Source organism: Lepisma saccharinum, chromosome 27, assembly GCF_977018435.1.
Source record: "Lepisma saccharinum chromosome 27, izLepSacc3.1, whole genome shotgun sequence".
Taxonomy (NCBI): Eukaryota; Metazoa; Arthropoda; class Insecta; order Zygentoma; family Lepismatidae; genus Lepisma; species Lepisma saccharinum.
Genome location: NC_139255.1, coordinates 28,771,992 through 28,789,752, shown reverse-complemented (window position 1 = coordinate 28,789,752; position 17,761 = coordinate 28,771,992). Strand labels below are relative to the sequence as shown.

Genomic DNA, 17,761 nt, shown 5'->3' with positions numbered 1-17,761 from the left:
TGTAACGCAAAACTTATATTTTACACTTATTGCAAGAGGACACTTCACAAATGTACTTCCTTGTAGGATCACCATTCAACATTTGTCCAATGGTACCAGTCATTAATAATGGTAAGATAGTGATAAAAAAGAAGTTAATTCTGATTCCCAGTCAGGATACATTTCAGTGACTCGAGATCAATTTTAGACTGTAGCATCAGCCTCTAATAACTTGCTGAGCATAAAATATACTTGAACCTTATTTACATTACATAATAGTAGGGGTGTGCGGGATCCCGAAAAGTCGGAATCGGGAAAAAAAAAAATTCCCGTCCCAATTCAGACTTTGGGAAATAACTTCCAGACTTTTCGGGATTCCGAGCAGTTGGGAAATACCAAATGGTCATTTTAACACATTGAATCCCAGGGCATTTAAATTTGTAATAACTCGGCAACCCAGGCATTTTATGTGATTTTCAACAATCTGAAACAATTTAGTTTTTGGTCTTACTATGCATGTGTTATAATCAAAATAAAGGCAATTTCTTTGCCTACACAATAAAAAAGAAACAATTAGAATCTGTGTATTCTTGCGTGTGCTAGAGATGTTCAACATAGTCCTCTTTTTTTTATTAAAAGTCCATACTTCTAATACTGAACATATCTAACCTTAGTATGAAACAGGCGGTGTGCAAGTAAATAAATAAGTGTTCCATTTCTTTAGATATTTCTAGTAAACACATTGGTCAACTGCATGGGTGCCCATAGGAGTTTTCTCAGGGGGGGCGGGGGGGGGCTCTTCAAGATTCCATATGTAGGGTGTACTGAAATGGATCCTGTCATCAACATAAAAAGTAATGTTAGCATACTAAATTCCATTAGCCAGGAAGGGGAGCTCGAGGCCCCCCTTCGCCCCCATATGGGCGCACATGGTCAAGTGTGCGTATGTGTGTGTGTTTGCGAGTGATGATAAAGCACTAAAAATATAGGCCTAGTACTGCAATCAATGAAATGAATGTGCTTTCCATTCAATGAGAAGACTGTTCAAAATTTCACCACCAGGTTTCAGCACAATGCAGTGGTATACCAGAACTCTGAGGAACATTCTGCACGTGCATTAGCTTGCATCGTAACTCCAAACATTCAAGTGATATTGCCCATACTATGCACGTGCATGGGACACTCGCCATATTCAGGATGCTCGTGCATAGCACAAGCATGGGATTCAATGTGTTAAAATGTCGTTAATTCTAGAAGTCTTCTTCATTGTAAGTGTCTGGAACTGATCGGAAATTGTTAGTTTTTATTCCAGAAATGCAAAAACAATCACTTAAGGTGGAAATGATGTGTAGAATTCGAGATTTCTAGATCTTTGGGAAATTTTGAACATTTTGTTGGGAAATTGCAAATTTTTCCCATCCCGAATGTTGGGATTTAAAAAATGTCCCATCCAGACCCAAAAAATTCCATCCTGCACATCCCTAGGTAATAGTGTTGCAAGCTTCAAGATAGAATACTGAAAACAATGATGGCATCTGAAAAGTATGATTACTATATCATAATTCTAGATTTCTGTTTGTGTGGGGGAGGAGGGGGGTGGAATGCAATTGTACAGGGAAAAAGGTCGTAAATTAAAGTGTAACAAAAAAGTACAGCATTAGAGAAAACAACAAACGTCTTGCTCATTAGAATCTTATGCCAGTGGTTTTATTGTATAGACAATACACTGTGGCAAGGAAATGCAGTTTCTGTAATAAAAAGATATGTTAGGCTAAAAAATAAAGCTATGTTGTGTGTAATTTGTATATACACAAAAAAACTCATTCAATGGCAAGAACCATGTACAAAATAACATATCTGAATAATACATCCACTTAGAGCACTTGTTACTTTTTATGTAAAATGTGTATTTGGATTAGCTCACGACAGTTCTTAACGCAAAACCATCACAGAAATCTTCGCTACCAATTTCCAGTTATGCATTTTTAGATTTAGCTACTGTATATCCAAAACAAATTCACAGAAAAGCTTAATGAGTAGATGATGCTCTGTTTCCAACCAATTGCAATTCGCTCGCACAACATTCCAAATCAGAATGTGAGAATCACGGGAGCTATTTTAAGGAACCTCTGCTTAATGTATATACAATTTATTCCACCTGTGAAGAAAATGTGTTTCGCAGCTGATAGTTTAGGTTCTGACTATTTCATACAGTGCAGCCACACAGAAAGTTATGCAGTGGGCATTGTGTTATTTGGCATGTGGGAAAATATGGCTACCTCAAAACCAATCGCGAGCAGTCATATTAAACTTCAAGGTTGCTGTATTTTCCTGCATAACAAATGCCATAAATGTACATTCAAACATTCTGTATTTTCTTTTCTTCCTCACCTCAAAATTTACAAAGAATGGCTGCTTTCAGCTCTGTAAATACTTCATTGTTTTTCATTAAATTGAAAAGAAACTTTCAACATAAATTCTCTTAACACAATAAATAATGATTTGACAATGTTGATTTTTAAATACTGTATCTTTGTTCCATTTTCTCCATCAATCAATCAATGATTTATTCAAACTGGGGATGTTTTGATGCAAATTATTTTGCAATAACCAATATTATATTGATGAGATGAGAAATGTCAAATATTTCATGAGGTATAATAATTTGTACATCACCATAATTAATGTAGTATCCATGATTTAGAGAGACATAATTATTTACAAAAATGGTACATGAACAAAATGACAATTTTATAACAGTTTTAGAAATATCACATTCGCAAAGCTAATAACAATTTTAATAATTTACCAGCATGTCAATATCTGCAATACTGATAGGACCAAGCAAACAATATATTCAACTAACTCTCAAAGGTGCATTAAGGTGCATATGTACGCTTCCACCGCACACGTCATTGTCTTTGGTATTTTTATCTTATATGTGAAAGAGTGATATATATGTATTAGGATGGACTGATATAAAACTTACCAACACTGATAACCAATATTCTGCCGATCTGATATGAAATTCCAAATGGTTCCTTGACCTCTTTAATAAATTATGATGGCCTCCCCGATGGCACAGTGGTAGCGTAGTCGTCTTGTAATCAAGGGGTTCCGGGTTCGATAATTGGTGGAGGCACATAGTGGTTCGGATTTCACTTTAAACTGTAGGTCCCATCCCAATTAGCCTTACTGTGCATAAAGTGGACTTAAAACACCAACTCAATCAATCAATAAATATATGGTACCAGATGACTGCAATGTTTATATCCATAAAAATTATGACAGAATATTGCAGTAACTTATAAGATAATTATAGATATTTCAGATCAATATAATTATTGGTAATATTGCCAATACACCGATATGCCTGTTATCAGCTGATACCAATAGAGTACTGATTAATGTATTCTATTCATAACATATATTCATGATTTTATTTTTTGTTATAATTTGTCAAGGTCAAAAGTTGAACTGAAAGATATTTGAATTTAGTTGTTGGAAATGGGTTTAATATAATATGTACGGAAGTTTGCACCTGAATTATTTAATATTTTAATTATGTTTCTGTGGCCATGTTTATTAATGTAAATAATATACACGAGTATCTGCAAATCTGCCACCATCCATCTTGAAACATGAATAAATATTTATAATAAATAAAATGAAATAGCCAGTGGTATACAATAAGCAAAATGTGTGCATACAAAATCTGTGTGCTGTGCATGAAGATGGACATTTAATTCTAAATAAATAACTAGGCAAGTAAATTGTATACAATATTGCAATTACATCTCAGACTCATTTAAAAAAACAAATATATCAATTTTAAAAATAATTCTCTCATTTCATTTGTTCCAATGTCACTTTTTATGTACATGACAACTGGTCTCCTAAAATAAATAAGCACCTCTATTTTTTACTGCTCTCAAACACATCATAGTTACAACGTATGTTGTAGAAACAGGAATGTAATAGAATATACAAACTATGTACACAGTAGCTATAAAAATGTATGTACAAATATAAATAACTTCTTTTTTTTTTACACAGAATCACACCACTATTCATACAATATCGTACCCACATTTACTCAATCTTTGCTGAATATGCAAAACACACTGAGTTAAAAGTTTATTTTACGAAATACTGATAACTACATATCACAAATGAGCACCAAAAAATTAAATTGGTCCAAAATGCCTCTCTTAGCAATGAAAAGCACCTTTCTTACAGTTTCCATATTTATATACATAAAATTACTGGCTTAGTATCTAAATATTATGTTGGTCACTGGTTTCATACACTATCTTTACACTCTGGAAGAGTTTTATCGGAACAAGTCGTGAAGTTTCTGTTAGCAATCAACGCCCTTTCCTAGTCCAGTCCACCGGTCAGGAACTGGAAGAAAGTACCTATGCATGGCTGCAATAAACCGGGCCCTGTAATTGTCGGGATTTATTACCGTTGGTAGTTTCCCCTGTCCTCCCAGAATTCCTGATGATTTCACAATAGTTTCCAGTTTCTTGTCCCAGGTGAATGTCCTGATGTAATCTTTGCAAAGAAAGAACTTAATTTTATTAGAAACAAAATACAATAATTAAAATTTGTGGCAAAATACTACAATTGTAAAATAATACTAATTATGTGATTTTAGTGGCTGATAAATCTGATTTTAAATACATAAATATAACCTGAAAATAGCATACTGGAATCTCTATGATTCTGGTATTTAAAGCAGTTCCAATATTCAATTTCTTTCTTTCAAAAATCCTTATCATTGAGGACGTGCATAGTTTTCCAAAGTTTAATTCATATTATGTATAATTGTGACATGGACAGTACAAAAATTGAAACACCTTACTTTAGCCGATACCAGTACCATTGCATTATTTTAATTCCCAATACTATACCGCGTTTGTTACAACCTGTCCCGGTTCCTGCGCTAGCTGGTCGCTGGCTTTTCTCCGTGCTGGGGAAAGTCAAAGCCAGGCAGCCAATTAAAATACGCAATGTCGCAACAGCGTCTACGTAAGATCCTCTCTTCTGGCTTCCATTCGCTCCTCGCTGCCCAGCAGACGATTTTTTCCTCGTTTCTCATTGGCACCGAAACTGTCGAGCGATCGCTAGCGCGGGAAACGGGACAGGTTCTAACAAACCCGGTATAGGGATGTGTCGAAGCTGATTACAGATGTATGAAAATCAGCAGAAATTGACATATTGACATCGGTATCAGCAAAAATCCGATATTTAAGCCGGTACAGATTATACTAGAGTTTTACCTTCTAGTAAGTTTTATATTTTAGTTTTGTAAGATTTATTGAAAATTAGGTTATGATTCATCATCATTGTAGAGTTTTTGTAATAAAATTATTGCGCAATAGGTCAATAGTCATGTACATGAACCCCTCCCAAGAATCATTAAAATGAAAGAAAAAATTACAAACCACAAAATTTTTATTCAGAATCAGCCATATTGAGTAGACATACATCTTTTTCAAAATAGGCACCATTGACAGCTAAGCAAGCGTCCATACGCTCCTGTCACTTTGTGAATGTCTTTGAAAATTCGTCGTCAGGTAGCAAACTGAAGAAAACTTGCGCTGCGGGGATCACTTCTTTGTTCATCATGAAATGACGACCACATAAAGCGACTTTTAAAAGTGAAAATAGCCAAAAGTAGCAGGGGGCGAGGTCCAGGCTGTATGCTGGATGAAGGAAAATTTCTATTTTTCTCTTCGTCACGTAATCCTGAAAAGCCCGCGCAGTATGCGGGCATGCATTATCATGGTGCAATATGAAGGAGTTCTCAAATGCGGCCTTGTGCCATCGGTACACTGTGGCTCTACTCAGTCTGTCTTGATCGGCATATCCCTGTTGAAACATTGCATATGTTTCCGCAGCACTTTTCCCTAAACGCCAACAAAATTTTATGGCATGTCGCTGTTCATCTTGAATACTCATCGCAAAATGCAATGTTATACACAAAAACCTGGAGGGGTAAACGAAACACGTTCCACGTAAATCAACACAGCTGCTCACTAACGTGGTTTCGCAACATGTGACAACTTGCTACGGAAACAGAATGAGTCATCCTACACGACGCGACTAGTGCCGAAACCCTAGGCAGTGTTGCCAAGCCAGGAAAAAATCTGTCTCACCTTCTCTGCGACAGCCTTTGTATATACAACCTTGGTGACAATGAAGTTCGACCAGAAAGGAATACGTGATTAAATGCACAGAGGCATAGGCGGTGGAATGGGTGACCCGCAGAAGTGACGCATGTGTGTAAGAGGAGGCATGTGATCAGGCAAGAATCGTGATCCCAGCATGTTGCACCCAAGGTCACGTAAAGAACAAAAACGGGGAACTATACGCGTGACATTGAACTTCGACCAGGCACCAGACCCATACGGAAAATTCCAGATAGTGGCGCATTCGACGGAAGCATGACGTCACGGACACGATAAGGGAGTCCGCCGTATATAAGTGCGTGCTGTGCACCGAGGAACCGCAGTGCATCATCACCATGGCCAGGGGCAAACCTATTGACAACACCGTGAGGAGAAGAGTGGTGGAGTTGCAACGGGATGGACTCAGTGAACGGGAAATAGGGCGCCAACTCAACTTACCCAAGTCAACCGTCCACTGCATCATCAAACACCACCAAAATACGGGTACTACAGAGCCAGGTAAGGCCCCCGGTCGAAAATGCCTGCTGAGCGTGCGTGACCTACGGATATTTAGGCGCTATATCCAGACCAACAATCATGTTTCTGTGGCCGAATTACGACTGTGGACTCGAGAACGCTTCCACATTGAAGTGTCAACCAGAACCATTCGCCGTTACCTACAGCGATGCGGTTACCGAGTGTACAAGGCGAAATGTAAACCCTTCCTTTCCGTGTTGAACAAAGGCAATCGATTACGGTGGGCACGAATGTACCGGGGATGGACATTTCGGCAGTGGAACAGGGTTTTGTGGACGGACGAATCCATTTTCAATGTTGTGTACGGGAAAATACGGAAAACAGTCATTTGTCGGAAGGAAGAACAGAATGAAGCAAAATGTTATGCACGTCGGGTACAGAAACCTGCGTCAGTGATGGTATGGGGATGCATGACGGCATCTGGGGTTGGCCCACTACACGTCTGTGAGGGCATTGTGAATGCACACGCCTATACACGCATACTGGAGCGGCATCTTCCCACAGTGCGAAGGCACCTGTTCCACAGGCGGCGTCTCATCTTTCAACACGACAATGCCAGGCCTCATACAGCGCGGATGACAAGAGAATGGTTGACTCGCCATCACGTGCGAACTCTGCCATGGCCACCATCGAGTCCCGACCTCTCGCCCATTGAGAATGTGTGGCGTGTTTTCTTAAGCGACGTGTGCAACAGAGGGGACCCACGACAGTGGCTGCTCTTATCACCTGCCTGCAGGAGGAATGGCACCGCATCGATGTGGAATACCTTGAACGACTCGTCTGCAGCATGCCCCGATGCACAGTTATTCGCCGACGGGGCAGCGTCACACCATGGTAAACAGGATCCCCTCTAACAGTGGTCGAACTTCAATGCCACGTGTAGATGGACGAAAATGTTTTATTTTGTGTGGACACCATACACTGCTGCGTTGCAGCGGAAATTTATGTTTTCCTTTGTTCCATGTAGCCTGCTGAATACAATATGTTCAGCATATGCATGTGTTCTCCTTCTTTCACAACGCACTCCTATATTTGTGACTGGTCGAACTTCATTGTCACTAAGGTTGTACATATGATATGCAATAGAAATGTACATAGCAAATTTATTTTTGTCATGCTGAAAATTACATCCCATTTCTGTTTAATAATCCTATGTATCGGAATCAGTTAAATATCGGCATCGGTTCCAAAAATTATCAGTGAGGGCATCGGTAAATTTTCAGCTAGACCTTTCCAGAATCATCCTATCTTGCAGGATCCTCAAAAAATGTCATGGAAATGACATCGTGGAAATGATGTTCATGCCTAAGTTTCATTATTTTTGTAAAAGCATTATGGGTAAAAATTAATTTTGTCATTATATGTTTATCTCATGTGAAATTACAAATATTTATAGCAAAACTCTGGCAGATTGATATAATATAGTTCCACTTTTACACTAAAATTTACAAATATTTTGACCCACTTTAAATTGTTGGCACTGGTACTGGTATTGGTTCAGTGATATTGGCTTAGCCTTAGTTGCAATGTCTATGCTAGGTAGATGAATTACATGCAGTTGAGATTGCTTTATACATAACTCAGTTCTGCGTAATTCTGTTTTATACGTAAATTACTGTAGGTCCCATCAAATTTTAATTTGAAACCGTGTTAATTAAACCTTATTTGTACGTAATGCATTTATATGTAATTTGATTTTATACGTACTAATTTTCATAAAATATGGTTGATTTGTACGTAACCAAGCTACAACAATGTTACAGAAGTGTCAGTTTTCAGTTGACACTGGTCGGCCATTGACAACGGAAAGAGGAAAAGTTGCATGCTTGACCAGAAAGTAAACTTTATACGGGAAGTGGACGCTATTCCACAAAATATTAAGACTGAAATAGATGCAGATTTTGCAGTTATTAGTAAAATAAATGCTATCTTTAACGAGTTTTTAAAAATTGGGTAGCAAAACTGTAATGTCTACTGTAGTATTTCAGTATCAAAGTATTCACTAATAAAGTGGCAAATGTAATATATTTAAGAATCAAACTTTTAGATTCGTTAATTTACCACTTTGTGACAGAAATAATGTGTATTACGTATATCTTGTTCCTCAAAATAGATATAATTATAGTATTTTAATAATAACAGGACATGGTATTTAAATCTGGTTTGCAAGTAATTCTCAGTTATACATATTATTTTTCTCTTCACCTTGACATACGTAAACTCAGGTCCAACTGTATAAACATGTTACTTGCAGCACATGTTAATAATTAAGCTGAATGCAGTTGTGTCATACTGTTCTCCTGAAAGAGAAAAAACTTACAAATGTGGTTTTGAAGCTCTCTTTTCATGTCAGATCTCATACATTATTCCTTCTCATAAATGCATGATACTGTTTCTTTACCAAGGGAAAAGGTGAAGAAATTTATAATAATCATGCTTTCTTCATGCTGAAAAGTGCATTCTATATCTGTTAAATAATCACGAATATTGGAACCAGTTAAATATCATTACCAGAATCATGTTTTCAGTCAGTACATCAGAATCAGTAAATTTCCTGCTTTGCCACATCACTAGCTCATAGTTAATTTTTCTTAATGTTTCAACACTACACAATCATAATTACTGCATGCAACTCCTTGTGTTCACCAATATGTGCTGTATCAGAGAGTTCACTAGCGGAAATTATGCAGGAATTACACGTGAATTCTAAATAAATTTAGTTCAGGAATGTGAAAAATTATAAGTGACTGCAACATGATTGTTTCATGTTTGTTTACAAAGTCAGTGAACACAGCACTCTGTAAATGTAACAATAATGTTAGTGTAATACTACATGGTATGGTTCTAAAAATTGCTGTTATTACCGGTATGTACACCTGTTCAGCTTAAATTGGATTTTTTTTTCAAGGCTGAAGCAATATTTAAAGTGCACCTTACATTCGATAACATCTTGGATTTAAAGAACAGCATTACTAGAGGCATGCATATTTCGTTTTTGACGAAAACACGAAATGTGAAATAACACCTGTAATGTTAATTTTTCATGTTTCTGAAAGGTGTGAGGTGCATTTTTCTACCGTTTTGTCACGAAATGAACTCCAAAATGCAAAATAGACTCTTAATCACGAAATTTACCATTTATATACCGACGTGACACTTTCTCAAGATTGAAGTATCCTGCGAGTTATTCAATTCACCGAAAATTGATTAATTCTGCTGTAAATATTTGAGAAGGAAAAATGGACCCCTTGATACAGGAATAAATTTAATATTCTGGTAATGATTTAATGTGCTATTAGAAGGAATATGTTTATTTTGTGTAATAGTGGTTTTTAAATCAAATTTTGGATAAAATCACATTTTCAAATCCAAAATGTCATTTTATATACCACTTTTTCACCACTATAACAGCGAAAATTCATTTTATTTACCACTTTTGAACCCCAAATTGACTCTGTTTTTATACCGAAATTTTGCTTTTTTATTTACCAAAAATATGTGCCTCTAAGCATTACAGTTCAATGAAATACTTACATAATGGCATATGCAAACATCATAGACAAACTTAAAGTATTACAATGTTCAAATATGAGCATCGGTGTGAGATATCAATAAGAATATCAGTACTGACAGGGGAGAGAGAACTCTCAAAGAATGCCCAGCCTCTATCCGGATACATTTGACGGTACGCCGCTCATGTCCTGGTGCCTAAAAAGACCAGGATGTCTTTTACATGAATATCGGATTCCCCGTTTTTCTTCTCTCTTTTCTTTATTGTTTAAATTTTACAAGTTGTCTTGATTCTACAGGTGTCTTGTGGAGACATGCTGCAGGATCAAGTACCGGGGCTGTTCGTCAGTCCTGGACAGCTATAGTTTACAAATATATATCAGAGTATCAGTACTATTATCAGTCTGAAGTGGTATTGTTCCTATCAAGACTTAACCACATAGCATGCAAATACACATTACAGGGAAATAATGCATACAGCTCCACACTTACCAATTATCCCCACAACCAACTCCTTCTTTGATTCATCCAGTCCTACTAACAATGAGTAATCCATTACAGCCTGGGCCGCTAGAAACTGGGTGTCATTGTTGATAGCAAGCGTTAACACAGTTTTTGAATGTGGCTGTATGTACAATGGAGAATCACATGTCACTGAAAAAAAAAAAAAAGAATAATGAATGCACACATGCAGTTCACATGATAATACTACAAGCAACATTCTTATTTGTTACAATAACTCATAGAAGTATTGTTTGTTTTTAAGTCCACTTTATGTACAGGAAGGCTAATCAGGACTGGACCGACTGTGCAAAGTGGAATCCAAACCACTATGTGCCTCCATCAGGGACCCCTGGGAGTATAATAGTTTTAAAACAGATAAAAATTGCCAAACTATGAACATCACCTCATAAAAATGCACATTGTAAGTCAAGTGATGGTATTTTGAAGAAAGAGGGTTACCCAGAGAGTACCTCAAAACTTGAAATGGTAGAGGGGGGTTACGAGACACCTTGTTTGATAGATCTCTTAATTTCAAACACCTTCTGCAAGTAAAGCTGTGGCTTACTTTTTAAATGAGCGCCCAAAAACTATTTTAAGATTTCATTCACTCTCCAATATCGTAACAAACTAATATTTTCAAAATGGAGACCAAATTTTCTTATACATAATTGATTGATTGATTTGGTGTTTTAAGTCCACTTTATGCACAGTAAAGCTAATCGGGACTGGACCTACCTATCTAATGACAGGTTACTTGTCCCCACCCCATCCCATTTTTAATGACCAAACTTGAAAATTTCAGTAATTTCCAACTGACTCACTTCTTAGGAGATTTTCATCCAGAAGCACAATTTCTCCCTCCTGTTCTGCAGCCGGATTAACCAGTCTGTTTCTTACAGACCCTTTGAGATCAAACTTCTGGGTGACGCTTCGAGCGTAAAATAAATTCTCCATGACTAGAAGGTACGATCGGAAAGCGACGTTGGTGGCAGTGTTTTTGTAAACGACTCTGTAAATGCCAACTATCTTCCCCAGAAGCGTCGGTTGTTGAGTTGTGTGCACACGATGCATGTACTGGAAGTAATTTGATGCAAATTCCAGGAACAGCTGAACCTCCAAACGAGTCATCTCCTTCAGAATAAATCTATCATCTGTAATGAAAAAGAACCAGCTTCATTCAGCTATATGGTTCCACTTTGTTCATTATTTACAAATCATAAACACCTCAGCATGTAACACACAACCAATAGATAGGGATTTTACAAACTTTAAAATGTATCATATCAGACATATATGTATATGGCCCCCCATCTATCCTACACAAGCCTACAACTTCTAGGTTGTCTCTTTTTCCATGCTGGCCTCTGTGGCAGAGTGGTTAGCACAGTGCACTACAACACCAGGGCTCCTGGGTTTGAATACCAGCCTGAGCATGGGTGTTTGTGAGTGTCTCTTCATCATATCATCACTCATCCTCATCTTCGTGATTTGCCAAAAGTGACAGAAAAGTTAAGTAAATAAACAAAATCAATATCAATCACTCTTTTTCCGTGTCCTTGTTTCTTGTTGCCAGAAGTTAAGCGTACGATGTTATATAAGTTGAACTGGAAAATGTGATGGTCCCTTGGATAACTCCGATAATATTAGAGCTTTGCCTTCTAATAAGTTTTACATTTTAATTTTGTAAGATTTCTTGAAAACTAGGTTATGGATCTTCATCACTGTGGAGTTTTTGTGATTATATTATTGCAAACTCTCATTCAGAGGAACAACCTACCTCAAAATCAGAAATAGGACAGTACATTGCTGAACTGACTATTCCACGTGACCAGGATCCACAGCTGTATTGGAAATTCAAACATGAGTATCCAAACCTGAACCAAATGGCAAGAAAATACTTAGGATACCTACCTGCCGCATCAGTATTCAGTGAACGAGTGTTCAGTGTTGTTGGACAGATTTGCAATAAGAGAAGAAGTGGGTTAGTTCCAGAAGAGCTTCCAAAACTCATGTTTCTGAAGTTGAATCTGCCAGCATTAAATTTGCAAAATTAAGAACAAGAATTCATTTTGCATTTCAAAGAACTGCTTGTGTACTAATGTTAAATCTCTGAGAATATATATGTCAATAGAAATGTACATAGAAAATTTACTTTTGTCATGCTGAAAATAGCATTCCATTTCTGGTGAATAATCTTATGTATCGGAATCGGTTAAATATCGGCATCGGTATCGGTTCCAAAAATTATCGGTGAGTACATCACCATCGTTAATTTTCAGCTTAGTCACATCACTAGTTTTATGTTATTCAATTTCACAAGTGCTGTATATGTGGTGTAATATTTGGAGTTTTGCATTACCATGACAACAAAATTCAACAGCCATGTAATAGCAGTATACACATACGACAGAACTGCATAATGTCAAGAGTGAATCAGTCTTGCATTGTTTTATTTTTAACAAGTAAACCCACAGAAGTAATATCTTCACCTACATGTTTTCTTCCAAGGTATGAATTAATTGAAATTGTACAAATGATTACGCAATTTTAGTAAAGTATTATGAAAACAATGATAGAAAGGATATTTAAACAATATCAAAGAAGGAAGACTGGCTACGGGAATCACTGAACATCAGGAAAAAGATATAATAATTATACAAAGAGGATGATGGAAAATCTAGATGGGAGGAACTAGAAACATTAAACTCCATCCCAAGAATCTCTGGAGAGAGAGAATGGAAACATATCTCTGTCAAGGGATAACTACAGAGGGCTCGAGCAATAAACTCACGAGAGGGGAAGTCAGTGCAGCTACCAGTTGTTTGCAACAACTTGCACTGCTTTGTTCAGACCACTCACTTTCTCCCCTTCTCTTTCGTTATGCGCAGTCATGCTCCATAGAGTCTAGAGACAAGAGTAAAGCAGAAAGTGAACAGAAATAGTGAAAATCCAAGCAATGATGGATTAACAATCAAAATACCTCAATACAATTAACAATAGGAACTACCTGGACATCGGTATGGAAATTTGGACTAGTGATGGTCTAAAATTTTTGGATCCAAAAGTATCCACATTGGTACTCAGATCCAGAACTCACAAATCTGGTACCTGCATCTGGCACCAGCAACTGAATACTCAGATCAGGAACCGATAATTATGTACCCATATCTGGAACCAAAAGTGGCTACCTGGATCCAGAACCAAAAATTAGGTGTTCAGATCTGGAACCTAAAATTGGGTACTGGAAATAAATCAGGTACCCAGATGCAGAATCAAAAATCTGGTACCTGAATTCATAACCAGATCTGAGAATTGAGCACTTGGATACATTATTACCTGGGATCCATGGATATTTCAGGATGTAAAATCAGGGTTCTAAATTTGACAAATACCTCTTACAGAAATAGCGCTAGGAGGATGAATAAGCAAATAACAATTTTTAAAATATAATGCATATAAAGCAAAACTTTCAAATAAAGTTGCACTGTACCTTTGGTTTTACAAAAGGTTGATCCCGATTTGCCACCCCGAGCTGCCCAATGAACACATCTTGAAAGTGATCGAGCATAGCTCTCTTCACCGTGAGGGAACACCAACTGGCGCAACAACAAGAAGTGTTCGGCGAAGTACACTCTGCAGAAGAACTGTGTCGTGGAGTCGGAAAACTGAATCTCAATGTGCGGTTGGACCCCTCCTTTACTTCCACCACCGCTGCTTTTCGATTTGTCGGTTTCCATCTTGCCAGTTTCCAATCTCTCGTCTCCCTCCATGCTCGCGTCACGTTCCATTCCCGCCGTGTACTGCACGCCTTCGTACTCCGATCGATTCTGCCGAGTTGGCGTGCTAGTCATTCCACTGCTGCTCGTGCTGCTGCTGGTCCCGCGGAGAAATGACAACACTCCGGAACGGCGAGACAGAATTGACTCTATTGATGAATTTATATCGGTTGCTACCGGCGTACCATCCCTGTCTTGCGAAGGTGTTGTCTTTCTCTTTGCTACAGGGCTGGAACAATAGGCAAAATATAGAAATAGAACACTGATAACTTTAGATTCAAACAATTTACATATAATGTTATTAATACTGTTACTTGTGTAGTAAAAGGAGTTCAGCTTAAAGCACATTATCACCTTGAATTCAAAGGGTCTTAAGTTTAATTCGCAGTGGGGTTCCTACTAGGTTGGTAAGTTCCATTCCATTTTACCAGGTAACCAAGAAAGTTCATGCGGTTTTAGTACAAAGAAGCAAAGGTCCAAAACAAATGTGTTTACCTTATATCTATTCTGCAAAATATCCACCATCCGCTTCTACAACCTTCTCCCATCTTTGTACAAGCCTGTAGATGCCATGTTTGAAAAAGTCTTTGTGTAGGGCCGCAAAACTGCACCACCGCGTTTTCAACCTTCTCGCGAGTTTGGAAATGTCGATTGCGCATATGGTTGTCCATAGACAAAAAAAGATGGTAGTCTGATGGAGCGATGTCGGGTGAATACGCTGGATGTGGCAGAAGTTCCCAGCCGAGAGAAGAAATCACCTCCAGGGTCATCTTTGCTGTATACGGTTTAGCATTGTCTTGGTGGAAAAGAACATGCTTCCTATTCACTAATGCAGGTTGTTTTTTTTGCAAGCTGTTCGGCCACTCTTTGCAATTGCACGGAGTACACCTCTTTGTTGATGGTTTTACCACTTTCCAAGAACTCATAATGCACAATCCCAGCCGTAGTCGACCAGACACACAGCAGCACCTTCTGCTGATGAAGAGCAGGTTTTGCAGTTAAAGGTATGGCGTCATTTGACGATAGCCAATGGTATGAGCGTTTCTTGTTATCGTACATTACCCACTTTTCATCACACGTCAAAATGCGGTCCAAAATTGGACAGTTGTTGTTCCTAGTGAGCAAGGAAGCGCAAATGTTCAGTCATTGGAGACGGTTCGCAGCAGTCAGCTCGTGCGGGACCCACTTACTCAGTTTCCATGATTTGCCAAGCTCATGCAAGTGCACACGAATTGTTTCAGCACTTACTGCAAATCGTTGAGCGAGTTCTTGACACGTTTGACTTGAATCCTCTTTAATTGCTGCCTTCAGTTGGTCCACATTGAGATATTTCGGTCTGCCCGATCGAGGTTTGTCTGCCAGTGTCTCATCGCCACTCAAGAAGGTCTGAAACCACTTTTGCACTGTCTGTTCACTAATTGTACCTTCTCCAAACGCTGCACATATTTTTCTTGCTGCTTCCGCTCCTTTTGTGCCCAACTTGTACTCATACAGTAAACACGCCCTGATTACTGCATTCGACACAGCCATGGTTCACTGCGAATACTTGCGCCTGAACTATCGACTGCGACCTGTTATCTACGTTAGCCGACGTGCCAAGTAATGAGCTTTCTGCCAATCACACATACATGTACCCCTGGCGGCTGAACTGCGTACTATCCCACGAAAACTACGGGCAGTTGTAAAAACCGCATGAACTTTCTTGGTTACCTGGTAATTTGCTGGTTTTGTTCATATTATTGCTCCGCTGGATCTTTGCTGATCCCAGGGCAGCTGTTTTCAATTTTTCCTGTCCTTTTGTAAAGCCATTATGATATTCCAAAATCTGGAAAATTACATATGCTTTTGATTCCTTCTAGAACATTCACGTGAATTTTCATGTGTTTTATTTTCACTGTTGCTTTTATATTCTCAATAGTTTTGTGGCTACATAAGTCTATTAAACTATTGACAATATCTAGACAATAGTGAAGGCACACGACAAGAAAATTCAAGTGAACGTGCTAGAAGGAATTCTATGCACATGTAATTTTTCAGATTTTGTAATATAATGGTTTTTGAAAAGGACAGAAAAAATCAAAAACAGCTGCCCTGACATCGGCCAAAGATCCAGCCGACCCTTAACCTCGGTGATCATCAAGTGGACTTAAAAAAACTATAAAACCTAATATGCTGCTATTAAAAGCAACAGTTCACAATTCTTATTTTACTGCTGGGCTGATATGACATTTTTAGTATCTTCACATCCGTAATTAAGTTTTGATTCAATGTGATGGAAACGTGCATTTTTGGATGGAAAGTTTAATTGCATGAATGGCCATGGCATATACTTCAAAATACTGTAGACAGAGCTGATACCGATGTATCTGTATTGGCCAATACCAGCAGTGGTACGTATTGGTTGATTTTTTTCTACCGATACCATCCAATACCAAAGATTTTCAGTGGCTAGAAGAGCGGGCAAGAACACGAGCTCGTCTCAATATTTGTCCTTTTTTAAAAAGTTCATTCACCCTTCCTTGTGACAGATTGGGAGACCAGCACAAGAAGTTCCATAGATTTTCCTAGAAACACTGGTTCATAAACCCCCACCCTCCTGGGAAGCAGATGGCAAGATCGAAGGCATGGGTACATGAAAGCTGAACCCAAAGGTGGCCATGAAGGCATGTAGCTGCTTAGTTAACGCTGTGAAAATAAACCATTCATTGCAAATTCTTGCTTGAACGCTATTGGGGGTAAGATAGGTGGATGTTTTTAAACCACACGCCACACTAATGCCTGGTCAGGTGGTTGCGGAGTTCTTGGAAAATGGGGATGAAGGTTGCTGTGAAATTAGCTTTGTTCTATCTATGTTCAAGCGGGAAGTGGATTCAGCAACTTCTTCTTGTCCTCTTCCCTTCTATGTCAGTCTTTTGTGCGACTGCTGGCATCAGCCAATGAGAGATATTTATTTCTGCTGAGATTAGATTGGGAACATTTGGCTTTATCGAACCCGGAATCTATTGAGTACAAGGCGACGGTGTTACAATTATGTCATCAGGAGGCTCCACTAAAGATTTATGTACAACCACTACTTATAATAATGTACATAAAATATTAATCAGGAACTTTAGTTTTCATCAATTGGACGTAACATAATTTTCTTGTTATTCAATAAATATTCAAATTTTTACTTTTCTGACATTAATTTCCTTGCCAGGACAACTGTTTTATACAAATTTTAGGGGTCTTAACTACACGTAAGCTAGATGATGAATATTTTCTGTTTTATCTATGATT

General features: G+C 38.0%; 1 protein-coding gene across 1 annotated transcript in view; it reads right to left on the bottom strand.

Moving 5' to 3' along the window:
- Window positions 1-1,713: 1,713 nt before the first annotated feature.
- Window positions 1,714-17,761, bottom strand: part of fab1 (1-phosphatidylinositol 3-phosphate 5-kinase fab1) — a 106,341-nt gene continuing 90,293 nt past the window's right edge. Inside the window, exons 23-26 of the mRNA XM_083113235.1 lie at window positions 14,197-14,711; window positions 11,528-11,857; window positions 10,695-10,856; window positions 1,714-4,536 (exon numbers count right to left, since the gene is read on the bottom strand). Of these exons, the coding sequence (XP_082969361.1) occupies window positions 4,340-4,536; window positions 10,695-10,856; window positions 11,528-11,857; window positions 14,197-14,711 (1,204 nt within the window). The 3' untranslated portion in view covers window positions 1,714-4,339. The remainder of the gene's footprint in view (window positions 4,537-10,694; window positions 10,857-11,527; window positions 11,858-14,196; window positions 14,712-17,761) is intronic.